Source organism: Brassica oleracea, chromosome C1 (genome assembly GCF_000695525.1).
Source record: "Brassica oleracea var. oleracea cultivar TO1000 chromosome C1, BOL, whole genome shotgun sequence".
In the NCBI taxonomy this organism is placed as follows: Eukaryota; Viridiplantae; Streptophyta; class Magnoliopsida; order Brassicales; family Brassicaceae; genus Brassica; species Brassica oleracea.
Genome location: NC_027748.1, coordinates 12,288,387 through 12,313,012, shown reverse-complemented (window position 1 = coordinate 12,313,012; position 24,626 = coordinate 12,288,387). Strand labels below are relative to the sequence as shown.

At 33.6% G+C, this 24,626-nt stretch overlaps 4 protein-coding genes across 4 annotated transcripts; 1 reads left to right on the top strand and 3 right to left on the bottom strand.

The window, feature by feature from the left end:
• Window positions 1-241: 241 nt before the first annotated feature.
• LOC106314315 (protein trichome birefringence-like 18) lies at window positions 242-3,319 on the bottom strand. Its single transcript, XM_013752211.1, has 4 exons — window positions 2,991-3,319; window positions 2,149-2,761; window positions 1,375-1,649; window positions 242-1,294 (listed from the first exon to the last, which is right to left on the bottom strand). Exons 2-4 carry the CDS (start codon window positions 2,615-2,617, stop codon window positions 482-484), a joined length of 1,557 nt encoding a protein of 518 aa, XP_013607665.1. The 5' UTR covers window positions 2,618-2,761; window positions 2,991-3,319; the 3' UTR covers window positions 242-481.
• Window positions 3,320-18,569: 15,250 nt separating this feature from the next.
• LOC106322889 (peptidyl-prolyl cis-trans isomerase FKBP53-like) lies at window positions 18,570-21,515 on the top strand. Its single transcript, XM_013761039.1, has 11 exons — window positions 18,570-18,670; window positions 18,734-18,807; window positions 18,896-19,140; window positions 19,231-19,391; window positions 19,645-19,930; window positions 20,027-20,185; window positions 20,361-20,544; window positions 20,797-20,884; window positions 20,969-21,010; window positions 21,108-21,156; window positions 21,242-21,515. The coding sequence occupies exons 1-11, from the start codon at window positions 18,658-18,660 to the stop codon at window positions 21,321-21,323; spliced, it is 1,383 nt and encodes a 460-aa protein (XP_013616493.1). The 5' UTR covers window positions 18,570-18,657; the 3' UTR covers window positions 21,324-21,515.
• Window positions 21,516-22,085: 570 nt separating this feature from the next.
• Window positions 22,086-22,790, bottom strand: LOC106331737. The gene is made up of 2 exons (XM_013770145.1): window positions 22,779-22,790; window positions 22,086-22,556 (listed from the first exon to the last, which is right to left on the bottom strand). The coding sequence occupies exons 1-2, from the start codon at window positions 22,788-22,790 to the stop codon at window positions 22,086-22,088; spliced, it is 483 nt and encodes a 160-aa protein (XP_013625599.1).
• LOC106307341 (AT-hook motif nuclear-localized protein 3-like) lies at window positions 22,632-24,626 on the bottom strand. The gene is made up of 5 exons (XM_013744273.1): window positions 24,075-24,626; window positions 23,786-23,874; window positions 23,554-23,685; window positions 23,310-23,471; window positions 22,632-23,225 (listed from the first exon to the last, which is right to left on the bottom strand). The coding sequence occupies exons 1-5, from the start codon at window positions 24,454-24,456 to the stop codon at window positions 22,836-22,838; spliced, it is 1,155 nt and encodes a 384-aa protein (XP_013599727.1). The 5' UTR covers window positions 24,457-24,626; the 3' UTR covers window positions 22,632-22,835.

Sequence of the window (24,626 nt, the reverse complement as noted above, 5' to 3'; positions counted from 1 at the left end):
AAAAGGATAGAAGTAAAACCTCATCCTCACTGTTGGGACGCTAAAGACCGTGCTGGCTGATGTTAAGCACCGTGCTTGGCAATGAAGCAGTGGCCCGATGGTTGTGTCACAAGAAGCCATTTTCACTCTAACAAACCCAAGCAAGCGCCCTTGGGTGAGCGATTAGCCGATTACTACTCAGCGAGTTGTATTTTTCACAAAAATCCCAAATCTATTCATTATTTTCATTTTAAGCACATACTTATTTAAGATTCGATTTTATCCCTTAATGTACCTCCGAAATAGCAAAATGTAAAATGAAACAAAAAGAGAAAAACAAAATAGCTTTCAATCTCAAAGAAACAAGCGAACGTGGAAGAAATACGATCCAAAACAATCCTAATTCTACCTCACCGTGGTTGACAAAACTCTACAAGTGAAGTGAGAGTTTATGTTTGGTTTATCAACGATCAAGAATCATAATAATAGTATATGTAACTCATCAGCTATTCCTTTTCCTGCCTTCCACGTCTCTCCTTATGAGCTCCAACACCATTTCATTCCACGTATCAACCGGTCCCGGCATGCACCAGTGCAAGCAGTCCTGAGGCGGAGGCCGTCCATCAGGTCCCCTTTTAGTGATCTTGTTTGGATCCGGACTCCTGTACGGACCAGGATGGCCATCATGTCGATACCCAAATGCCTCTGTAATATCCATCAGCTTTAACTTAACCTTTGAGCTCTCCGAAACTCCCTCCACAGCTTGGTTAAACCCTGTGGCTTGCTTCTCATGCATTACCTCCGTGAACCCGTTTTTCACCAGCTTCCCTGGAAGGATGGGTTCTTCTTTCCCGGTGCACGAGCCTCCTGTGTTCCAAGCCCCACCCTCGTAGTGATCAGGCGACCATGTTCTCACTATGGTCAAACCCGTGTAGTTAGGGTGTGTAGCCACGGACTTTAGGATTGTTTCAACTGATATTCCGAATGCTTCCACGTTGTTGACTTTCATGGGTTTTGATTTGTCCGGCCACCATAACTGGCCTCCTACGATCTCGTCATTGAGTATGTAGACAGACTGCTTTGCAAACCAGTGCCCTGAAGAGAAGACAATCACGTCGAATTTGGGAAGAGCTTCTATTATGCGCTCATCAGGAAGGTCCAGCTTTAGTTTGGTGACACCTTCGGGAGCATAATCGAATTTTTCGTTGAACTGATGGACGAGCCAAGATGACCATATACGAGCAATCATTACTGATGATGACTTAAACAACCATCTCTGCATCTTCCGGCTCCCACGATTGACCGGCGTTTCAACCTGTAAAAAGCAATCTACGTTACAATCAACCTTTATACAGGTTTTCATCATCAATTGACTATTGAAGAAGAATTACTTGCCTGCCAAAGAAGGCACAACATGGATTCCATTTGGTTACGAGCTACTGAATCACCTATAAAGGCTAATGTCTTGCCTCTCATTAGCTCTAGAAATTTCTTGGCATCAAACCGAGGAAGGTCACACTGAGATGGTTTCCATCTCCAGTTCTCGTATCCCTTGTCAGATCGTCCATTTCCCTGGCAGTTCTGCATCTGCGTTATGACGGGGCATGAATTGTTCGTGTACACAGGTCCCTCCGGATCATAAAACCAGCTACCTTGATACAAATCACACTCTACAAGCAATAATCAAAGGTGGAGTGAGCAACAAATTCAAATAACAGGATTAGAAAACATGGAGGATCCAGAGAAGCAAATAACTGAAGTCTAATAACTATCAAGTAAACTTGATAGAAATGAAACTGACATGAACAAAGCTACGAAACTGCTTTTCTCATACCAATTCACCAAACCAGAGAGAAGTCTCAAGCAAATGCCCAACCAACGTCCTAAAACAATATACAGTATGCCAATACATTTTTACAAGCCCAGCCCTCACTAAATGCTCTATCACCAACTCAAAACCACTCTAATCTTCTACATTCAATCCTAAGGTTAGATACAGTAGACCTCTTTTCTTCAAAACTTATCTGAAAACTAAGCGATTGGTCATAAAAGTGCACAACTCAATTTACAACATTCCCATAGTAGTTTACTCTTTGGTTTACAAAACTAAGCTACGACAAATCAATATGTTCCAAATTATGGAAACTAGCGTCTTTAAAAGACCCGTACCTGGTTCTGCTGAAGCGGTTTTAGAGTCATCATGTGGAGAAGATGATACTACACTTGGAGTGTCTCCAGCCTTGGAAACATTGGTGTCACCTTCACCTGATCCAACATCAATCTTCTTCTCATCCGCCTCCTCTTTCCCATCCACCAAAGGTTTCTTATCACTAGCAACAGCATCAGGTGAGCCCAAGCTAGAGTTAGAAGTCAGATTTTGATCTGAAACACTAACGTCACTACCCGTGTAAAGGCCTTCCACGGTATGGTTGCTCAAGGACAAAGGGACTTCAACTAGTTCAGGAGTCGCATTCCCATAAAACACACCACTCACTGATGAACCAATAGGGTACGAAAGACGAAGCAACAATCCGAAAACAAAGAAGGATGCTAATCCCCCAATAGCAATTGCAATGGTGGACACCTTCGCAGGAAAAGCAGCACCGAATATAGAAACCTTAGGAGATCCCAAAGCCATGGCCTTTCCCGAAAGAGAGAGCTTATAGGTGATAAGTCACACTATCAACATTCTTCTGTCCAAGCAAAAATGATTTCGATTGCAATCTTCCACACACTATTTATTGCTCGATTCACGGTTAAGATTCTCCTTCAAGATCTGAATCTGGAAGCACAACGCTATTAGAAGGCATACTAAAGGGAACAAACAACATCATCGATCTCAACAAAGAGTACACTAACTAGCAAATTAACAATCAAACCAACAAGATCATGTGAATCCAACTCAGATTCAGCACATAGCATATACTTATTCAGCATCAGATGTATTTCTTCGCGAGACAGATCCAACATGCAAAATAACGAACAAGAAAAAACAAAGTGAATCTATTAACCTTTTGAAAACTCGGGAGAAAATTTGCCAGTGATGAGGAATCATATGATGCTTGTCGTCGTCTTGTTCGTAAAGCGAGCTCAGGGAGAGAGATTCACAGGAGAAGCTTAATAAACAAACAAAGAAATTGTGAAAATCGAATTAACAGATTAGCTAATTAAAACGAATTTACTGGAAAAATTAATCATTTGTTTTCTTCTGCCGGTGCAATGAATGCCGTCTACGATCAATCGAGACGGCGCGTAGTTGGTCACGCGATAAGATAAGTTACGAAACAACCCTTCTTGGTAACGAAGGTCAACGCCGCACGCATAGACTTCGCATTGATGAGAATATCTATTATTCATTTGTTTACGCTTCTTTCGACCACCGACATGTACATCCACAAGATGAGATAAATAAACACTACAGAGGTTGATCAAAAAAAAAACACAAACACAAACAGATAATAGTTTTTTGTCCAACGCGTCGCTTCTCCGACGAATGTAGAACTTGTGGTTAAGAATTTGAGTACGTTTACGCTCTTTAAGGTTTGGAGGCAACCATTGATCAACAAAACACCATTAATCGTCTACGTTGGTTGCGTCACATTGACATGTGGCAAGCAGAGTCGGTTATAAGATATCAAGGCTTCTAATCGGGATTGCAAGGCTGGACATGCTTTTAGTTGACCTATGATTAAACTACTATGTTATTATTATACCACAAAAATAAAATATTAAGAAGTTAAAAAAATAGAAACTATCTAGTGGTAATGGTGATGGTGATGAAGTTTAATTGTAATACTTATAAAAGATTTAAAGGGTCACTCAAAATTCAAACAATTGAAAGTTTCCCAACACAAATCATTGATACCTTTAATCGCCATATAACTCTAAAGGTGTAAATTATACAAATATAAAAAATATATTATTTTTAATAATTTAGAGATTTTAAAGTAATTTAAACCGGTAATATGTAAATAAATATTTACTATTAAATAAAAATACAAATGTAGAATAAGATGAAATTCCTTAATAATAATTCATGAGAAATAGAATCTACTTTCTTATTCATCTACTTATAAACTAGGTGTGGGCTCGCACTTTGTACGAGTTAATATATATTTTAATAATTTTAGTTTAATATTATTTTTATATTTATGCTAATGTATTTGATTAGATAAAAATATTAATTTTTGTGTTTTTCTGTCTTTTTAACCAAATTTCAATTGTTTATTGTGTGATTTTTTTTTTATTGTTTATACATAATTCTTATATTTAGAAATTGAATCTCAATTTAAATGAGTTTCTTTTAATATTAAAGAGTTTAATTTTTAAAAAAATCTTTATTTTATTAGTATATGTTCTTGACCACATAGAACTATGGAGAGAACTTGAATAAAACTCAATAATACATATTATCGTGATTTTCATGATCAGTTTAAAGATCTGATACTTGGTTTGCATACAAGACCCAATGTCCATGTTAAACATGTATCACTAAATATTAAAAATTTAAATTGGTGTCATGTCATAATAATAGAACAATATTAATTAAATTAAGTGATGATAGTTTCAATAGTTTCTAGTTTTAGTTTTTGGGTTTTAGATTTTAGCTTTTGGTTTTTAGATTTTGGTTTTAGCTTTTCAGCTTTTGGTTTCTGATTTTTGGTTTCTAGATTTTGATTTTGGTTTTGCTATATTTTATTTATTTTTTAAATATTAATTAATACATTACTTTAAAATAATACAGCAAAATAACAATAAATATTTAGAATTACAATTAAAATTTATCAAAATATTGTGATTATTATTTAAAATAAAACGCAATACCATATTTTAATTATTATATTAAAAATTATATTATAGAAAATATAAATAAAATATATATAATTATACAAAAATAAAAATATTTAAAATTTTGAAACTACTTAGAAATTTTTCTTATATAAATTATTTTTAATTTTTAAAAAACTTGAATAGCAATAGTTTTTCTTATATATATATATATATATTATAAATTATACAAAATAAAAATACTCAAAATTTTGAAACTAATAATAAAATTTTAAATTATTTATATTTTCTTAAAGATGAATGGCTATTTTTATTTTTCAAGATTAATACAATATATTGTATGAATAAAACATATCATGTTTTCTAATTTTTAGTTATTTTTAATGTGACTAATAATTATTAAAAATATACAATTATTTTATTTATAGACATTAATAACTAATTTTAAAATTAATTAATATTATTTATAAAATATATAGTATGAATAAAACATATCATGTTTTCTAATTTTTAGTTATTTTTAATGTGACTAATAATTATTAAAAATATACAATTATTTTATTTATAGACATTAATAACTAATTTTAAAATTAATTAATATTATTTATAAAATATATAAATTTATTTTAGAGATATGAAATACAAATAAATTTTTTTACATTATTATTTAAATGATATCTAAAGTAAAAATAAATTGTATGATAATTTTATCTTTATGAAAATATTATTTATTAATTATTAATTAAATAAAAATGTAGTAGTTTCTTAAAAAAACATCAAAATTCGTTTTTGTTCATAAAAGCTAACAAAAGTTGGTTTTTGGTTTTTCTTCATAAATTAGTTAAACTTTTCAAAAATTAGTTTCCCTAAATTTTAGGGAATCTATTTGTTAGAAAGCTTGATTGGCAATTGAAATGGTTTTTACAAAAACAAAAACTAAAAGCTAAAACTTGATTGGAAGAAAAATGAGTTTTGAGAAAACAAAAACCAAAAACTAATCTAAAAACTACAAACAATCAACCTCTAAACTCTGAAAAATTTTACATTGTGTCACGAATAGTCAATTCTAACTTAGTTAAAGATCTTCCTTTTGCAATGAGATATTTCAAATGTTCAACATTCACAACTTCGCCAATAATATCTAAAACACACGACATTAGAAAGAAGAACTTGTGAACAAACATATCATAAATAAGACACATCAATAAAAATAAAATATGATATAGAAAATATACCGACTAAAAATTCATTTTCATATTGACGTCCCTATATTTCTTTAAATTCTTTGAAATCATTATTTGTTGACTCTTTTGGAAAATCATCACACGGTATGATTTTGGTTATTATATATAAATTTATCTTTAAAAGCAGAGGAGTCTTTTTATATTTTATGGTATAATCACCGAAAGTGAAATTATGCAGAATAAAAGAATCCCGTTGAGATAACGTGTATAGAAAATTACCAAAAAACAAGTCGCCAAAAGAATATTTTTCAATAGAAGCATGACTCCTAGTTTCCTACAAATTAAATTTCAAATAAGTGACTAACACTAAATCATATAATTAATGTGAATCAAAAATGAAATAAATTAATATATTTCAACGGCATCAATACCAATTCAATTGAAACAAATTTTGACTTTTTCATGATTCTAAAGTATCAACACCTTTAGTTTAATTTTATAGTAATCTTTAGCCGACTCAATAACTCTAATAAGAAAAAGTGAAATGGAAAAGACAACATTTGAAAGTGTTTCATATTATTTAAAAATGAAGTTTTGTAAGTTTTGTGTGTATTTCCCATCAAAAGTATGATGAGAATATATACTTTCATAGCATAGAGTTGGCAAATAATTATAATACATTATTAAGATGGATACTAAGATAAAGTCGGCATCATAATTCTGGTATTAGCATTTACATACTACTATAACTATAATACAAGATAGACTAAGATAAATATCACTTATACAAGGCTTGAGCGTTTTTACCTCAACCCGAAGTACCTACTTAAATCTGAACCGGAAAAACCGAAACCGAATCCAAACTGTTATACAAAAATAACTGAACGGGACTTATGAGCTTAGTACATTGGTGTTTGGTTATAATCCAAACCGAACCGAAATCCGAACTAGGATCCGAAGATATCCGAAATTAGTTAAATATATTAATATTTTTATATATTTTTAGATGATTTAGATATTTTAGAATATTAAAAATATTTTTTTAGTTTGTTTTAATTGTTATTTTGAATACTTTTTAGTTAATTTAGATAGTTTAACTAATTTTTAATTAGATTTGCAAACAATTTATATATTTTGAAAACAAAATTGTCAATTTTTGAGGTTTAAAACTTATATTTTTGGACAATTTTAAACATTGGTTACATCTGATCCGAATCAAACCCGGAAGGAACCGAACCGAATTCGATCCGATAATTAGTAAAACCCGAATGGTACTTCTGAGCATAACACCGAAAATCCAAAAATTTGAATCACCCGAACCGAAACCAAACGGTCTACCGAACGCCCATGCCTAACATATACATTATCTATATTATCATTAAACTATAAATTATAATAAAAGATAGATTATGTTCCACTTCCAGTAATTTTAAATTACCAATAACAAATATGATTTTAAAGCCGAATAATAAGAATTGGTTCTAACTTATCAAAGTTACAAAATTTATTTAAAAATTATATATCTAATTACAAATCTTGAAATAGTTATATTATTTAAATTAATAAATTAATGACTGAAAGAAAACTAATAATAAATTAATGACTTAGACCATCTCCAACAATAGATCCTTCATTAGAGTTCTAAATCAATTTTTTAAGTAAAATTAATCAAATTAAACATTTTAGATACTTGGTTAATTTCAACCTCTCTAATGGTAGAACCAATGAAAGGTTCTAAATTTCAAAAAAAGGAAAATTTGCAATAATAGATTACTTGCCTCACAAGCTATACTAAAAAAATTATAATTATTGAATTACATAAAATTGAAATTAACTTGACATAAAACATATAACATAGATTGAGAAATCATAAACTAAACTAAACAATTAATATTCATTTTGCGTTGTACCAAATTTACGCCATATATGCTCAACCAAATCATTTTTCAATTGTTCATGTATGTTGCGATCACGAAGTCGAGTTCGAATTGCCATCAAATTGCACATATTAGAAGGCATATCTTTAGAATACATGAAATCCACATGCGAACTTCGGTTTGATTCCGCTTGTGCGAATTCTGATACATCAAATTGAGTGTAACCATCTCGTTCGTCTTCCACTATCATATTGTGCAATATGATACATGTTCTCATAATCTTGCCGATTTTTCGCTTATCCCAAATAAGAGCCGGGTTTTTAACAATGGCAAATCGAGCTTGCAAGACTCCAAAAGCACGTTCGACATCTTTACGGACAGATTCTTGTAATGTAGCAAATAAGGATGCTTTTGGTGTTTGGGGAAGTGAAATAGATTGGATAAAAGTTGACCAGTTCGGATAAATACCATCGGTCAGATAGTAAGCCAAATCATACTCGTGTCCGTTGACAAAGAAATTCACTTTTGGAGCTCGACCTTGTAATATATCATCAAAAACCGGTGACTTATCAAGAACATTGATATCGTTTGAGGTACTTGGAGGTCCAAAAAACTCGTGCCATATCCAAAGATAGTGTGAAGCGACTGCCTCTAACACGATTGAAGGTTTTCCAGATCCACGTGTATATTGTCCTTTCCAAGCGGTTGGGCAATTCTTTCACTCCCAAGGCATACAGTCGATGCTTCCTATCATCCCGGAAAAACCGTGCATCTCTCCAACATCGAGTAGTCGTTGGAGATCTTGTGGTGTCGGTGTTCTGAGATATTCATCTCCGAATAAATATATGATTGCTTCAACAAAATTTTCTAAGCATGACATTGCAGTACTTTCACCAAGACGGAGGTATTCGTCAACTGCATCAGCGGCACAGCCATATGCCATCATACGAATTGCTGTTGTGGCCTTCTGTAGTCCAGATAGACCGAGCCTTCCGGTAGCATCTCTTCTTCGTTGAAAGAATGAAACTTCATTGGCGAGTCGAGTAACAATACGCATGAACAAGGGCTTGTTCATTCTAAACCGGCGTCGAAATAGATGATTAGGATATGTTGCATTTTCACAAAAATAATCATTCCATAGACGGTTGTGACCGTCTTCACGTTCTCTGTCAATATAGGCTCATTTTTTCTTTGGCTTGGTTGCTTGTTGACGAACGGTAAGATTTTTGAATTCTTCATTGAAAGCTTGTTCCATACTTTCATTCAATGCTGAATCGAACGTTTCTTCGATGGTTTGCTCAAAAATATCATAGGAAGAAGATGCCATTTTTTAGTAAAGAATAGAATAAGATAATTTTAAGGAAAGAAAATAAGAAGAAGATGATATAGAAAATTCTTAGTAAAGAATAGAAGAAGATGATGATATAGAGAGAATTCTCAGGTTTGTAATAAATTTTGTGCTATGCAATGTAAAATATATAGACAAATGTTGACGTGTTTAGTATAGAAATTGAAGGTGCATAATGAAATGGAATACAATTCTAAAAAGTTTTAAAATGCTAGGAAATGGAATGGAGTACAATGAAAATGCTAGAATATGGAATTTTAAAAAGTTTTCAATTTGTGGTGCCAAATTAAATGGAATACAATTCTAAATTCTAAAGTAAGTGAATTAATATTGAAAAGTTGGTGAATAAATAATGGAATCCAATTGTAAACTAAGTGAATAAATATTGGAATACAATTTGTGGTGCAAAATCAAGAAAGTGAGACAACAACAAAATCAAATGAGATAACAACAATTCTTCGACAACAACAAAGACAACAACAAAGATAATAACAAAAGCAAATATTGGAATACAATTCTCTTCACCATTTTCTCATTTTCTTCCATTCTTCCATCCGTTATTTATCACCTAAGACAACAACAAAGCAAATGAGATGAAACTAAGCACAAACTGAAACTAAGCACAACTAAGCATCCAGTGAAGAAGTTAGATGAAACTAAGCACAAACTGAAAATATATCCCAAAGAGATAAGCACAAACTGGAATAAAAACAGAACAAAAAACAGAGACTATTGATTGAAGGATCATGATACACAATCATAAGACACAAGCAAAGGATCAATACATAGAAGCAAATATCAGAAACATACAAAGCAACAAACTGACTCAACATCATTCATCCATTCTTTATCACTTAAGACAACAACAAACTGACTCAAGAAAATGACACCAAAGACTGACTCTATCACTTAAGACAACATATAACTTATTAGTTTGTCCTTCAAAGCTAGTTCAGTCTCACTAAGAGGCTCGTTTTTAGCAAGGAGAGTCTCCAACATATGTTGCTTATTAAGCTTGTCCTTCATTTCAAAGTCCTGCTTCTTCAGTTCATGATCCAGCTTCCTTATCTCCAACAGACCTTGCAACTTCTCCACAGACTTGCTGTTGGTTGCTTCCATCTCTTTGGCACTCTGTTGCGCCTTCAACCTCGACTTTGCCTTCTTCACACCTTCAGGACGAGCCTCTTCTTCATCTACATGGCTCGATGACTGGACAGAAGCTTGAGAGCCATCTTCAACCTTCCTTCTTTTTGACTTGTTGTTATCTGTCCCGAAAGTTGCCACCCACTTCTGTTCATATTTTAGCTCCCTCCAGCAATGCTCCAGTGTGAACTTGGCACCGTAATCATGGTGATAGATTTCATTAGCAAGCTTCATTACATCATTGTCATTCTGCCCCGAAGACTGCTGACTTGTTGCAGCACATAAGGAGCCAACAAACTTGGAGACTTGGTCACTGATCTTGGCCCACCTTTGCTTACAGTTGCCAACCTCTCTATCTGGCACACCAACAAGCTGAGGACTTGCGTTGAAGTAAGCTCCCACTCTTTTCCAAAAGGACCCAGCCTTTTGCTCATTCCCGGTGACCGGATCTTTGCTTGTGTTAAGCCAAGCATTTATGAGCACCACATCTTCCTTCTGTGACCACTTCCTTCTCCCTCTTTTGTCTTTAGTTGGCTCTTCAGCTTGAGTTGGATCATTAATCAACTGGGAACTTAAAAAAGGAACTTCTGAAGTTCTAAATGCTACGCTGTGTGAGACAGGATCACACTGTTGGCTAGTTAACAGATCCAGGAACCCGGAAGACTGAGTAAATGGATTTGAAGAATCCATTACTACTTTCTGGTTGAGAAAGGAGAAGGAGAGAGTTAAGTAGTTTTTTTGAAAAGAGATGGAGAAGGACGAGCAATGAAGAAACAAAGAGATGGAGAAGGACGAGCAATGGAGAGACAAAGAGATGGAGAAGGACGAGCAATGGAGAGACAAAGAGATGAAGAAGGACGAGCAATGGAGAGACAAAGAGATGAAGAAGGACAAGCTGTTTTGCTTTCTTTTATAACCAGTGTGAGTGTGTTTAAGTGTGTCAATTGTGTGGTGTTAGTAATAAAGTCTTACCTAATCGAAGAACAACCAAGCATTTATCACATTAGGTTACTAAATTTGATAAGACAGTCCTAATTAAAGCTAACTACCAAGAAACTAGACTTTACCAAGCATTGATCACTTAAGTAAATTAAAGCTAACTACCAAGAGTGTAAATGAAAGCTAACTACCAGAAGATAAGGTGTGATCTAAAACAAACCTGATTTAGTTGCTTCAGATATTCCTTTGAGTTGTAATCGTCAGAAATGACCTTCACCTCTTCAATAGCACCTTCTCGTCCTTCCTCACTATAAGAACTGCATAAAAAATTGTTCCAAACATATCAGAGAGCTAGCATTATACAAACTTGTGATTTCAATTGCCTTAATCTAGATTGTGAATGGTGAAATTAACCTTCACTTTTGATCAACTAAGCTAGATAGCAGGTGAAATTAACCTACAATCTTGATCTAACCATCAAAAAATACAAACTTCGAACATCATATAGCCAAACTCATCATCACACAAAGCAACTCTGGTTACTGGTTTACGAGAGCAGTATTCATAGCCTAGAGAGAAACCTAGCACCAAACGCCCAATCTACCAGGACATATCCAACTCTTGTCAACTAAAAACTAAGCCAACTAATAAAAATTCCAATTTGATGATCACCTGAATCGAATCTAGGAGCAGTGGGTTGGCTCTAATCTTCACCCGATCCAGACGAGCTAACGCTTGAAACAGAACCCGATCCAGATACCGATCCGTTCACCTGATCGTAAGAGAGCGCCGGGAGGGGAACAGGGTGAGATTTCTTCTCGTCGGAGAAACCAGAGGGTCCGGCGAATTCGTTGTTTGAAGAAGAAACGCACCTCTGCCGTCCATGGCTGCCGGAGAGCTCCTCAGAGGGTTTATACACGAAGAGATTCTCTGTAATCCCGGGTTCAACAGATCGAGAGAGACAAAGCGTTTTGGCAAAATCGCCGAGGTTCATCAGGAAAAGAGAGAGAGAGAGAGAGAGAGATTTTTCCGCGAAATCAGAAAAAGAGAGAGAGAACAATTGAGTTTTTTTTGTAAAAAAAAAACCAATCAGACAATGACACATATTGGCATAGAAGTGGTTCCAAAACATCTAAATTTAGAACCATATCTACCTAATTTTTCTCATTCTGATTTAATTTTCAGCATTTAATTAGTTAGAACCATGCCATTAATTTTCCTTAGATACACCATTGGGCCTGCTCTTAGCTAAATCCTAATAAAAACATGAAAAAATAGCAAACTTAAGTAAAATCATGGAGAACGTGACAAATAAACACAATCAAAATAATTATATATCTAGTTACAAAGTTTATAGTTATATTATTTAAATTAATAAATTAATTACTCAGCTAAAAACTAATAATAATTTAATAACTATGCTATAACCTAATAAAAATATGACAAATAAGCAAAAGTAACTAAAATCATGGAGAATATGACACATAAGCAATATCAAAATAATTATATACATGGTTACAAATTTCATAGTTATATAATTTAAATTAATAAATTATTGACTCAGAAAAAAACTATTAATAAATTAATGACCCAGCTTAAACCTAATTAAAACATGACAAGTGAGCAAAATTACCTAAAATCATGGAAAGAATGACAAATAAGCAAAATCACTTCATAAATAATAGTATAGATAGATGATTACATTCTTCAAAATTTTAAATTTAACTATATAAATTAATTATATTTAATGATAAACGTTATTTTATTAGATATTTGTTTGAGTTTCTTACCAAAGTAGTTGGTAAACTCTTTAAAAATAGTTATTTATGTAATTAAACCATATTGTATTATATTATAGGAAAAACTGGAAAAAGGGACACTCTTAACTTAAGTTTGTCCCGATAGTACTTGTAGATGATTATTTAGGTAAATTGAATTTATATTTTCTTTAATACCATTATACCTTTCAATTAACCAAATTAAAATTGATTGAAGTTTTCATAGAAAATAAAAAAGAAGAAGTAAAAACACAAAGTTAAAAAAAAATCCACAGAAGAGGTAAAACCTTTGTTCAAAAATACGTCCGCCTGAACGATTCGGCGGCCCAGTAAATGTTCAATGGTGGATGAACATGGCGATTCATGATGATTTGATTGTATTATACGAAAACGGGTGAGTACAAACTTAACAATTTGGTGATTTTGTTAAGTTTTGATGTTCTAAATCTGATGTTTACATGTAGATCTATTATCCTTACATTATAAAGCAAAGAAAAATGGTGAAAAACGAAAAAAGCTTGAAAAACCATAGATGTGTTTCAGAACTCGACCAAACACTTTTGAAGAAAAAGATGGTAAAGTCGTAATTTCCAAACTCACTTAAAAAATATAAAAAATTTAAAACACTGATTACTAGCGGTTCGAACCTAGGCTTTTGGCACAAAGTGAGAAAACACGAACCACTAAACCAAGTCTTACTTACCGTTACACTCAACTTATTTAATATGTATATGTATCAATGTAGATTTTTCTTTCACCTCGTTTTTAATTATATAAACGTATCAATGTAGATTTTTCTTTCATCTCGTGGGAAGAGAAAATCGTGGGAAAGAAGATACTATGAGAGATTTAAGATAGACTTAGTGTAGATTTAAAAAAGAGATTAACTGAAATATGAAAGTTTCCATATATTCGTGATTTCCTTATAATATGTATCGTACGTTGTGCAGAATACTGTAGATATGGTGGAAAGTTTATTCTTCCGAAGACGTAACATAAAGTAAAAGTAGAATAGGTTATGACACATAAATAAGAAAAAAGTAAATCGTAGAGTCGTGGCTATAAGTTGTAATAAAGTTACAAGTAGACTAAAGACATCTTGTTAGAATATAAACTAACAATCTAATCTATTAAAAGGAGAGTACATTTTGTACTTACCCTAGACTTTTTCACAATAATTACATCTTTATGCCACTGGTATTAAATACAAAGTTTTGTTTTTAAATTAAACCTAGCCCTGCGAATGTGTTTTAAATTTAACCGAGTGTTACTGATTGTAGTTTTATCATCAATTTTTGGATTATGGTGGGCCACACATAATGTTCAGAATCGTCAGTTTCCAGTGTTTGTTCTTTGAAAATGTGAAAGAAAATATGTTTTATAATATTTGTTTTTTTACTAAAGGTCAAAATCAAATTACAAATTAAAAAAAAATCTTTTCCGTTGCATTTACTGAGGCTTGCAACAATGAACGAAACGTTTACATGTCTCTGTACATTTGAAGAAAGCTCGAGTAGTTTGATTGTAATGAATTAAAGCTTCTATTTTCAAATGTCAGTAATCAAATCTACACACGCAAAGGAATCATATATTTTTAGGAAGAAATAATTTAATTCCTTAAAATTAGATGGTAAATTGGTAATATTGTGTTGCACATTTTTAGGAATTAAATCAAAAACCAAATAACAAACAAGATTGAGTAGTAATTAGTTGTTAGGTAACAATATATTCAACATTCTCTTAATGAAATGCTAAAACATTCAATAAAATTTTAGACGTAGGTTCATTTATAACAAAATCCACACGAAAATATTGTGTATTTGTTTTAATAGATAAAAAATGTTACTCCCTCCGTTTCATTTTAATTACTCCCTCTGTTCCTAAAATGAGGATTTTATCGAATTATTTTTTGTTCCAAAATAATAAATTTTCTAGAATTTTAAGTTAATTTTAGTAGTTAATGTTGATAAATTGTATGCTTTTAAGAAAAAAATAATTGAAAATATTTGAATTGATTAATTACTATCGGTTGATGGTTATTGGAAAATGTATAGTGAAACAAACGATAAATTTAATTGTAAACATTTATTATATTCTTAATATGCATGAATAGTCAATAAAATCTTTCTTTTAGGAACAGAGAGAGTATCGTTTTAGATTTGGACACAGAGATTAATAAAACATTTAGTTTTGTATATTTCCGAAATAAAAACATTATTACCAATACATCTAACCACATTTCAACCAATAGAAAAATAGATTTGAATAAAAAATCAATAAATTTTATATTGAAATTATAAAACGATACTTATCTTAAAACGAAAATTTTACTCTACAACGACACTTAATTGAAACAGTAACAATATAGTCAAACATGCTCTTAATGAAATGTTAAAAAATACTTTTAATAAAATTTTAAAGACATGGTTTAGTTATAAAGCTGTGTACTTAATTATGTTCTACTCCCTCAGTTTCATAAAGAATGTCACTTTGACATTTTTCGCACAAATTAAGAAAATGATTGAAATGCATTAAAGTTCTTATTAATTACACATATTCAACCAATAGTATTTGAGATAAATGAAATTATTTATAAAATTAATGCATTTGTAATTAATTTTAAGCTAAAAATTGCATTGAAATTCTAAAATGACACTCTTTTTGTAACAAGAAAAAAATGCTAAAGTGACATTTAATATGAAACAGAGAGAATAAGAGATAAGATTGGTTTTAAAACAGGTTATAGGTGTAAATCTTTCAAAACAAGTTAGATGATACACGTAGAAGTGCTACACATATAAAATGATACAATTCAACATCATGAGAAACTATAAAATTCATCTTAGCATATGAGAATGTAAGTATTCTTAAGGCTATATTTCTCTTAAATATATATTGGTTCATATTAGGTTATTCTAACTAAATCAAGAACCGAAAATGTAGTATTAAAACAAAACCAACACTGAATCAATGTTTACAAATATTTGAGGGGTTCTTATATTTCGGGAAAAATAAAACTAAAATCAAACCGGAACCAAACTGAAAACCAAATGGGTACTGAATATCCAATATACAGTTTATATTCTAAAACTACTACCTATAAACCGGACTGCCCAAAAAACTAGATTACCCTATTACTTTTTATTCGAAATATTTAAAATTATCTTAATTTCCAATATAACCGAATCACCTGAATAATGTTTATCCAAAATATCTAAATTTATCCGAGTTATGCGACATCTTATTCGAAATAATCCAAATAGCAAGAATCAAACCATAACCAAATTGAACTCAAAATTTTAATGGGTTTCTAACATTGTTATCTGAACTAAACAAAACTCAAATTCGTAAATAACTCAACAGTTTCTATATCTATTGAACCGGGGGAAAATGAAAACCAAACTGAAATTGGGAAAATGGCTTATTTCAACCTGTACTTATGCATCGTGCTTTTTTTCCCGAACTTTGAAGTAGTGCGTATTTCATACTGAACTAAAAAATAAATTAAAAATACTATATGAATTTTATGTGTTATGCTTTTTCATTCCGGGACTTTATAGTAGTGCATTCATGATGAACTAAACAAAAATTCAAAAATACTATATGAACTCTCAAATCGTGCTTGTATATATATATATTGATCGTCAAAGGTGTTAGACATCCATTAATTTATCAAATCGACGTCATTTTGGATAAATTATGTGAAATTAAAATTTAAAAATACCACATGAACTCTACTCGTGCTTATATATTTCATGACCGCCAAAGGTGTTATTCACCGTTAATTTATCAAATTGACGTTAATCTATCAAAACGACGTCATCAGTTCAACTAACACCAGTGTAAGAGTCAAAAAATTAATTTTTAATTTCACAAAATTTATCCAACATGATGTCATTTTGATAAATTAATGGATGCCTAACACATTTGATGGTCAATATATATTAAAGCACGATTTAAAGAGTTCATTTAGTATTTTTAATTTTTTAATTTTATAGAATTTATCCAAAATGACATCGTTTTGATAAATTAACAAATGACTAACACTTTTGATGGTCAATATATATAACAAGGGTTTTGAGAGTTTATATAGTATTTTTAAATTTTACAAAATTTATCAAAATGATGTTGTTTTGAAAAGTTAATTGATGACTAAACAGTCAATATATAAGCACGATTTTGAGAGTTTATGTAGTATTTTAAATTTTAATTTTACAGAATTTATTCAAAATGACGTCGTTTGATAATTAACGGATGACTAACACCTTTAACGGTTGACTAACACCTTTAACGGTCAACATATATAAGCACGATTTTGAGTGTTTATATGGTATTTTTGAATTTTGTTTAGTTCAGTATGTATTATGCATTTCCATAAAGTTTGGGAATGAAAAGGCACAATGCGCAAAGTTTATGTAGTATTTTTTTTTTTAATTTTTTTTCAGTTCAGTATAGAATACGCACTACTGCAAAGTTTGGGAAGTAAAAGGCACGACGCATATAGTTCATGTTGAAATATGCATTTTTCCCAACCGGAATCAAACTAAAAAAAATTAGAACCAAACAAAAAACACACGTCTAGATCTAAACATATTAGTATATGAATTCATAAATATGTTAGCAAAAAATAATCTCGCGCTTTAAAGCGCGGATCAAATTCTAGTTCTAGTTAAGATAGAATATACAAGAAAGTTTTGTTTGTGTTTTATACTAATGATATATATATATATATATATATATATATAATGATATATATATATATATATACAAGAAAGTTTTGTTTGTGTTTTATACTAATGATATATATATATATATATATATATATATAATATGTAGTATCCGATTTCTAGACTAATTAAATGGTCATAATGAGTATTCTATCCTCAGCTATAACATAAAATAAAATATGATTTCACTATTGTTTAAAAGAATTTTAAGCATATAAATAGTTATACTTATGTTTCCACTATTTTTTTATATTTTCAAAATTTAGTTTATTCTTTTTTCATTACGGAAGTTTAAAACCTGTCAAAGAAACAAGTAAAAGTTGAGAGCGTTTTTTTTCAGTTTTCCCTTATACTAAAACCAGACTAAGATAAATTTAGAGAACTTCTCTAGGATATTTTTTTAAAAAATTTTGTCACAAAAATAGACCTCAAAGAAGAAAATGATCAAAATAAGTTTTATTAAAGAATAAAAATACATTTTTACCCTATAATTAACTAATTTAGACTTAAGATTTAGACTTAAAGGGTGGGGTTCTGGGGATATGGTTTCAAATTAAAACAAAATAAAAATAAATATTAAATTTTTTTTTTAAAAAAAAGAAATTTGATAATTGTTTTTAATGCTATTTTTACGACAAAAACTAAAAAAAAAAATTGATATCTGAGAGAATTGGTCTCCGATTTCAAATCTAAGACCTATTTTGGGCCTCGCTAAAACTCAGTAAAGCCCAAATGATCAGGAACGGTTCAGTTAAAAATTTCTCGTAACCGAAAAACCTCGACAACCGCTCATCTTATAAAGCGTCTGCAAAACCCCCATACTAGGGTTTTAAACCTTCTTCAAAACTAGTTGCCGTTTCAATCCAAGGGAGTTTTATCGCCGTCTTGAAGAAAATGGGTTTCTGGGGTAAGTTTCTCGCCGTTTCCCTGAACAAGGATTCTTAGTTCTGATTTGTGTTTACTTTTGCAGGACTAGAAGTGAAACCTGGAAAGCCTCAAGCTTTCCATCCCAAAAACGAACAAGGGAAGCTTCACCTCACTCAGGTATACAATCTTGTATAGCTCGTTGAGACTAATTCGGGAGCTGCGAGTGTTGATGTTTGTATGTTGTGTTGCTTTTGCTGCCGTTCAGGCAACTCTAGGCTCGGGTTTGGGCAAAGAGAAGAGTGTGATCCAGTGTTCCGTAGCAGGAAACACACCCATTTACTTGTGCTCACTGCTGCCTAACAAAACCGAGTGTTGCCCTCTGAATCTTGAGTTTGAGGACGATGACGAGACCGTTGAGTTCTCGGTGACTGGTGACAGAAGCATCCACCTTTCTGGATTCTTGGAGGAATATGATGACGATGAGGAGTATGAGCAGGACGAAGATGATTCGTATCCTTTACTTGTGTTATTAGCTGATGCTTTCTTGTTTTCTTTTTGTTCCTCTAGTCTTTAAAGTTTTCATTACGACATTATTATTAGAGATGGTATGGAGATTGCTGAAATGGGGTCTGAAGAGTCTTCTGACTATGATAGTGAAGAGGATGAAGATGACATGGATGAGGATCAGATGGATAAATTTGAGGACTTTCTTGATCGCAATCTCGAAATGTATCGCCAGTCTTCTGTCCCAAACAGCGGAGGTACCTTTTGTTTTACCACATAGCTTAATCCATTTCCAATAGAATTTTAGTGTTTTTTTTTTGGTTTTAGCTTTGTGTGGTTGCTTTTCGCCTTGACCCTCTCATAAAGATGTGTTATAAGATGTTTGAAACGTGAATTTATGTGCTAGTGTGGCTTCTGTGTACATTTGTGGTTATAATATGTACATGTGCTGCATGGTTTTGTTATCTTTCCTTTGTAATGTTAAAGCAAAGTGAATTGTATTTTTTCTAGTTGTGATTGAGGAGATAGAAGAGGATGAAGAGAAGCCTGCCGAAGATAAAAAGAATAAACGATCCAAGAAGAAGAGTCAAGCTGCCAAAGATAAGAACGCAAATAAACAGATTGGTGTCAAAGAGAGTGCCCATGCTTCAGATCTGGAGAGCGAAGATGAAGATGGTTTTCCCATTCCCAAAGAGAATAATAAGTCTGGTGAGAAGATGAACTCAGATGTTGACGAACAAGGTAGCAACAAGAAACGGAAGGCCAAGGCTTCTGAGCAAGATGGTGGACAAGAAAGGTACCCCCTCTCTTTGATCTTTATCTGACGCTGAGTACAGTGACAATATCATATGTCGAGGAATATGAAATTGTTTCTATCTTTTTTTTTTTCCAGTGAAAACAAGAATAAAAAGAAGAAAAATCAGAAGGAGAAGAAGAAAGGCGAAAGTACCTCAAATGAGAAAGTTGAGACGTGCAGTGTGCTGAAGAAGAAGGAAACCACCCAAACTTCTTCAAGCCAGAAAGCTCAAAACGAAACCAAAAACAATGCCATGTGAGAACTCTTATTTCTTGATATAAGGAATCTTTTGGATAATACAAATTTGTGAAATATATAGTACAAATTTGAGTGATTATTATTACAAGCATTGTGCCACAAAGAAGAGATGGCTTTGTACAAAGGTTCTTCCAGACCTTTTCTCATCTAGGAATTTTATGTGCTTTTACAGGAGTCAAAGCTCTAAGACCCCAGATAAATCTGCTGAGAAGAAAAATAAGCAGAAGAACACAAGTGAGAAAGCTACAGTCGAGAACTCCAAGGCTTCTCAAGAACAGACATACCCAAATGGGCTCGTTGTTGAGGAGTTAAAATTGGGCAAACCCAACGGCAAGCAAGCTACTCCTGGAAAGCAGGTATACTGATATAGTGTGCATATATGGTTACTGCATATATGCCACGTAGATTTTCGACAAGGTGGTAGTGTAATAAAATGTGGGTTTTTGAAAGAATCCACACCAATGTCTAATAAGACCAACCAGAGCCTTAAGTAGTGGTGAACTCTACCAAATGGTCTTTGTCGGCTTTGTTTGGATGCAGTTTATTAGATTGCATCAATGTGTTGTGTTAGCTATTCCGAGCTCTCATTATATTGTTTCTGAGTGCAGGTCAGTGTCCGTTATATTGGAAAGCTTCAGAAGAATGGGAAGATCTTCGATTCCAACATCGGAAAAGCACCTTTTAAGTTCAAGCTAGGTTGGTATTTTTGATTAGATGCAAAAGAAATTGGTTAATCTTGTGAATGATACTAGATACTTATGCGCTTGTTGGAACATGCAGGTCGTGGAGAAGTCATCAAGGGATGGGATGTAGGCGTTAATGGTAACATCTAAATTTCTTACTCTGATTCTCATCACTTTGTTCAATATGTACATCTTGTTGTTTTTTAATTGCAAGTTTTTTTATTTGAATTCCACAGGAATGCGTGTTGGTGAGAAAAGAAAGCTTACAATTCCTCCATCAATGGGGTATAAATCATCTTGGTCCTAGTCAGCTTGTTTTCTTGATTGTGATTGTTTTGTTTCTAAACTTTTGATGGGATGTGATTCACAGGTACGGTTCTCGCGGTGCTGGTGGCCAGATTCCTCCTAACGCTTGGCTGTCGTTTGAAGTCGAACTGATTGATGTTAAGTAAAAACCGCTCCGAGTTGATTGAATCTGTGATGAGGAGTTTTGAACTGTGGTTGGGTTGTAAGAAACTTTGAGGTGTGGTTGTAGTTGACAAAGGTCGAACCTGTCCTCGTAACATTTGGTTTTAGTCGTCTTGTTACTTGTACGTTGAATTTCTCGGATTTTATATTTCAACTAGTAATTCCTTTTCCTCTTGCTTGAAAATCCAAAATCATGACAAATATTTATATAATAACCATACCAAATTTATTCCATAGTAGACATGGGATTAACCATACTTTTGGATACAACCAGATTATTAAGAAAAGACTCTCCAGCTCTGTACGTTTTTGGTCTAACTATTATGGTGCCATACTGCCATACTGAATGATTACGCAGCATAATTATTTCTTCATTATGAATTTATGATCAGATTTTATTTTCATAAACCAGCTCTGTACGTTTTGGTCAAGTGTTTAGAGTGGCTTTCAGTTTTGGTGATTAATAGCTTTTCATTAGAATTGAAATTTGTGGTTTTATGCAAGTAGTTCTGTAATAAAAATTTCACAGTTATGTTTATGTATTCTTTTTCACTTTAGATGTTTTTTTTTTTTTTAACACTGAAAATTTCATTGTATTGAGAGAATGTGATAACAGTGATCAACATCCCAACTAGAACACAAGAACTGAAAGAAAAGGCATTAAGTTTAGAAAAAGAAAGGCCTGATACCAGTAGGTACCGTAACAGATGGCCATAAAGGAATAAAAATGAGAAAGCTATTAAGTATTAACCAAGTCGCTTCTCTTCGTTGAGCGTTTGGGAGAGCCAGTAAGGACCTCCTCTAGCAACGTAGGACTGTGTTCGATTATCTCTCGTCACACTAGCAGCGATCCTAGTTGCAGGGAAGTTCCTTGAAGTGTTTACGTGTGCAAAACGCCACGATTCCAAGTCACTCAACAGGGCTAGAATTGTAGAGGAGAGGCTTCTTAGTGACGGAAATCTATTAGGATTGAGGAATACCACTCTCGCTTGTTCGAAATCCGCCTCAAAAGTAATGTTCTGTTGGTTAGTGCTTCTCATACCCTCTACTGCCCATAGTATAACCCAGAATTCCGCTTCTCTATTAGACCCAATGCCAGAATATTGTCTACGACTATGTAGCATCACTGAGCCATTACTGTCTCTAAGGATCCATGCAGCTCCACTAGATGATGAACCTTCTGACCAAGATGCTCCTATGTTGCATTTCACGGTCCCCTGTTCACTTTAGATGTTTAAAAGCCATCTAGAGATAAAAGCCATATATAATATTTGAAACATTTAAATTTGAAAAAGGAAAGAGAGAACTTTCTTGAATGAGAATGTTCTGCAACAGTAAGTTTGTTTTCTGATATGGCTACTACAACAATCACAAGAGGAGAGAAACCTAATGATAGCATCTTCTAACCAGTATGTGTTAATAAACCCATCAACCAAAACCTGAAAACCCATCACTCCCATAACAAATCCCATGAAAATAAACACAGCAAATGATCATCAGCTCGGAATCTCGTTGTCAGATTCTCCAAATTCTTCATCCTCACCTTCTAACTCATCGCCATCTCCTTCATCCTCTTCCCCCTCATCTTCTCCTCCTCCTCCACCACCTCCTCCTCCTTGGATGGAAGAGAAAGGATCCTTGACGTGGTTAACCGAGTTTGTGTAGTAACTGTGAACCGCGTTCCCTGTGTTATCATGTGGAAACGAAGGAGTTGGTGCAGGTACGGTAACAGAGTTGTTAAGCCTCTCGAATCTCGCTTTTCTTTCTTCTGCTGTGATGTTAAAGGAGATAGAAGGTGGTGGTTGAGCTCCGAATCTTTGCCGTCTTTCTTTTGCTAACTGTAGGTGTGACTGCTCCTGAGCCGCTACAAAAGTCGCTACCATAACCTGTGTAATATAAGACAATGCCAAACACGTAAGATCCTCTAAAGGTCCAAGACAAGAACAAGATCTTGAAAATTTAGAATCAACCTGGACAGGACCAGCAGCAAGAAAGAGACCAGCGAGTCCTCCACCAAAGACACGACCATCTGGTCCTGCAAGACAAACACTCATACCACCAGCTCTACTTCGAGTCCCTCCAGAGTCAGTTTGCATAAACAAACCCGTCAAAGAGAGTATCTCAAAACGACCCTGATGATCACAATAAAAACACAACCCCCAAATAAAACATTTGAAGCAAAACCGTATAGACAAAAGAAGAGAGAAGTTAGACCTCGTAAGTTAGAGTACCCCCGGATGTAGTAGTTTGACGCAGCGTAACATTGGAGATGAGACCGTTTGCTGAAAGGATGCAGATAGCACGAGATCCTTGTTGAGAGAATGTCATTATCTTCATCGTCACATCCTGCACAAATCCATTTGTCAAGCAGCAGTGTTCACTGATTGATCATAGGTAAGATATTCGAATGTGTGATCCCCAGTGCCTAAGACTATGATCATCATACCTCTCCTGCGTTAACTGTGAGCATATGAGGTGTAAAGTTAGCGCCGACAAAATCTGCCGCAGTTCCTACACCTGCAAAACTGGTTTCAACTGATTCCAGACAAGTCAAAACCAAAGCTGACACAACCAACAAAGACATTAAGCTAAAGTCTTAGCCTTTTCTCACTTGTGACTCAACAGTTCACTTCTTATTCCAAAATAGATCCATGTGAGTCACATAACTAACAAAACTGCTACATTTCTAGTTCTGAACAGACACAACATCGAAAGTAGGAGAGACATAATAATACCAGGACTTCTGTCGAATTGGAACATCTCAGGCTTCTTAAGCCATTGACTAGACCTGCCACGCCCTCTTCCTCGCTTCCTAGGAGGTAACCCCGACGTCAACTGAACAGAGGAGGAGATTGGCATCGGGGAAAGAGTCACTGCGAGAGTCCCGTCGGGATTATACTTTCTCGGCCTCCCTCTCTTCTTCTTCTGCTCGGAGGACGCTGTCTCCGTCGGCATTGTTAAGCTGAACGGAGGAGCAGCATTCCCAACAGAAGAAGTGGTGGGTGGGGCCGAGAACGGGTTAGGGTTATCGGGTCGTGGTGGGTCCATCGGGTAAGCAGCAGCAGCTTGGTGGTTCAAGCTGGTGGTGTTGTTGTTGGTTCCTTCTCTCTCCTCCATCTGGACATAAAGATGAGTGACTCCGACAAAATGAGTAGAGCCCAAATCTGAAGATCCCCTTCCGAATCTTTGTGATCACGAAAGATTCAAGCTTGGTTCTACTACAAGCTCGAGATTCAGAGATAAAGAGCTAAAACGAAAGATCAAGTTTTTAGGGGAAAGAGACAAAA

Coding starts and splice junctions, on each gene's coding strand:
- LOC106314315 (XM_013752211.1), bottom strand. CDS start 2,617: ATGGCTTTGGGATCTCCTAAGGTTTCTATATTCGGTGCTGCTTTTCCT. Junction 1,650..2,148: donor AACCGCTTCAGCAGAACCAG/GTACGGGTCTTT, acceptor TATTGCTTGTAG/AGTGTGATTTGTATCAAGGT. Junction 1,295..1,374: donor TGTTGTGCCTTCTTTGGCAG/GCAAGTAATTCT, acceptor TGCTTTTTACAG/GTTGAAACGCCGGTCAATCG.
- LOC106322889 (XM_013761039.1), top strand. Junction 19,141..19,230: donor GAGCAGGACGAAGATGATTC/GTATCCTTTACT, acceptor CATTATTATTAG/AGATGGTATGGAGATTGCTG. Junction 21,011..21,107: donor ATGGGATGTAGGCGTTAATG/GTAACATCTAAA, acceptor TGAATTCCACAG/GAATGCGTGTTGGTGAGAAA.
- LOC106307341 (XM_013744273.1), bottom strand. CDS start 24,456: ATGGAGGAGAGAGAAGGAACCAACAACAACACCACCAGCTTGAACCAC. Junction 23,875..24,074: donor CCAATTCGACAGAAGTCCTG/GTATTATTATGT, acceptor GTCTGGAATCAG/TTGAAACCAGTTTTGCAGGT. Junction 23,472..23,553: donor GGGGTACTCTAACTTACGAG/GTCTAACTTCTC, acceptor TGTGATCATCAG/GGTCGTTTTGAGATACTCTC.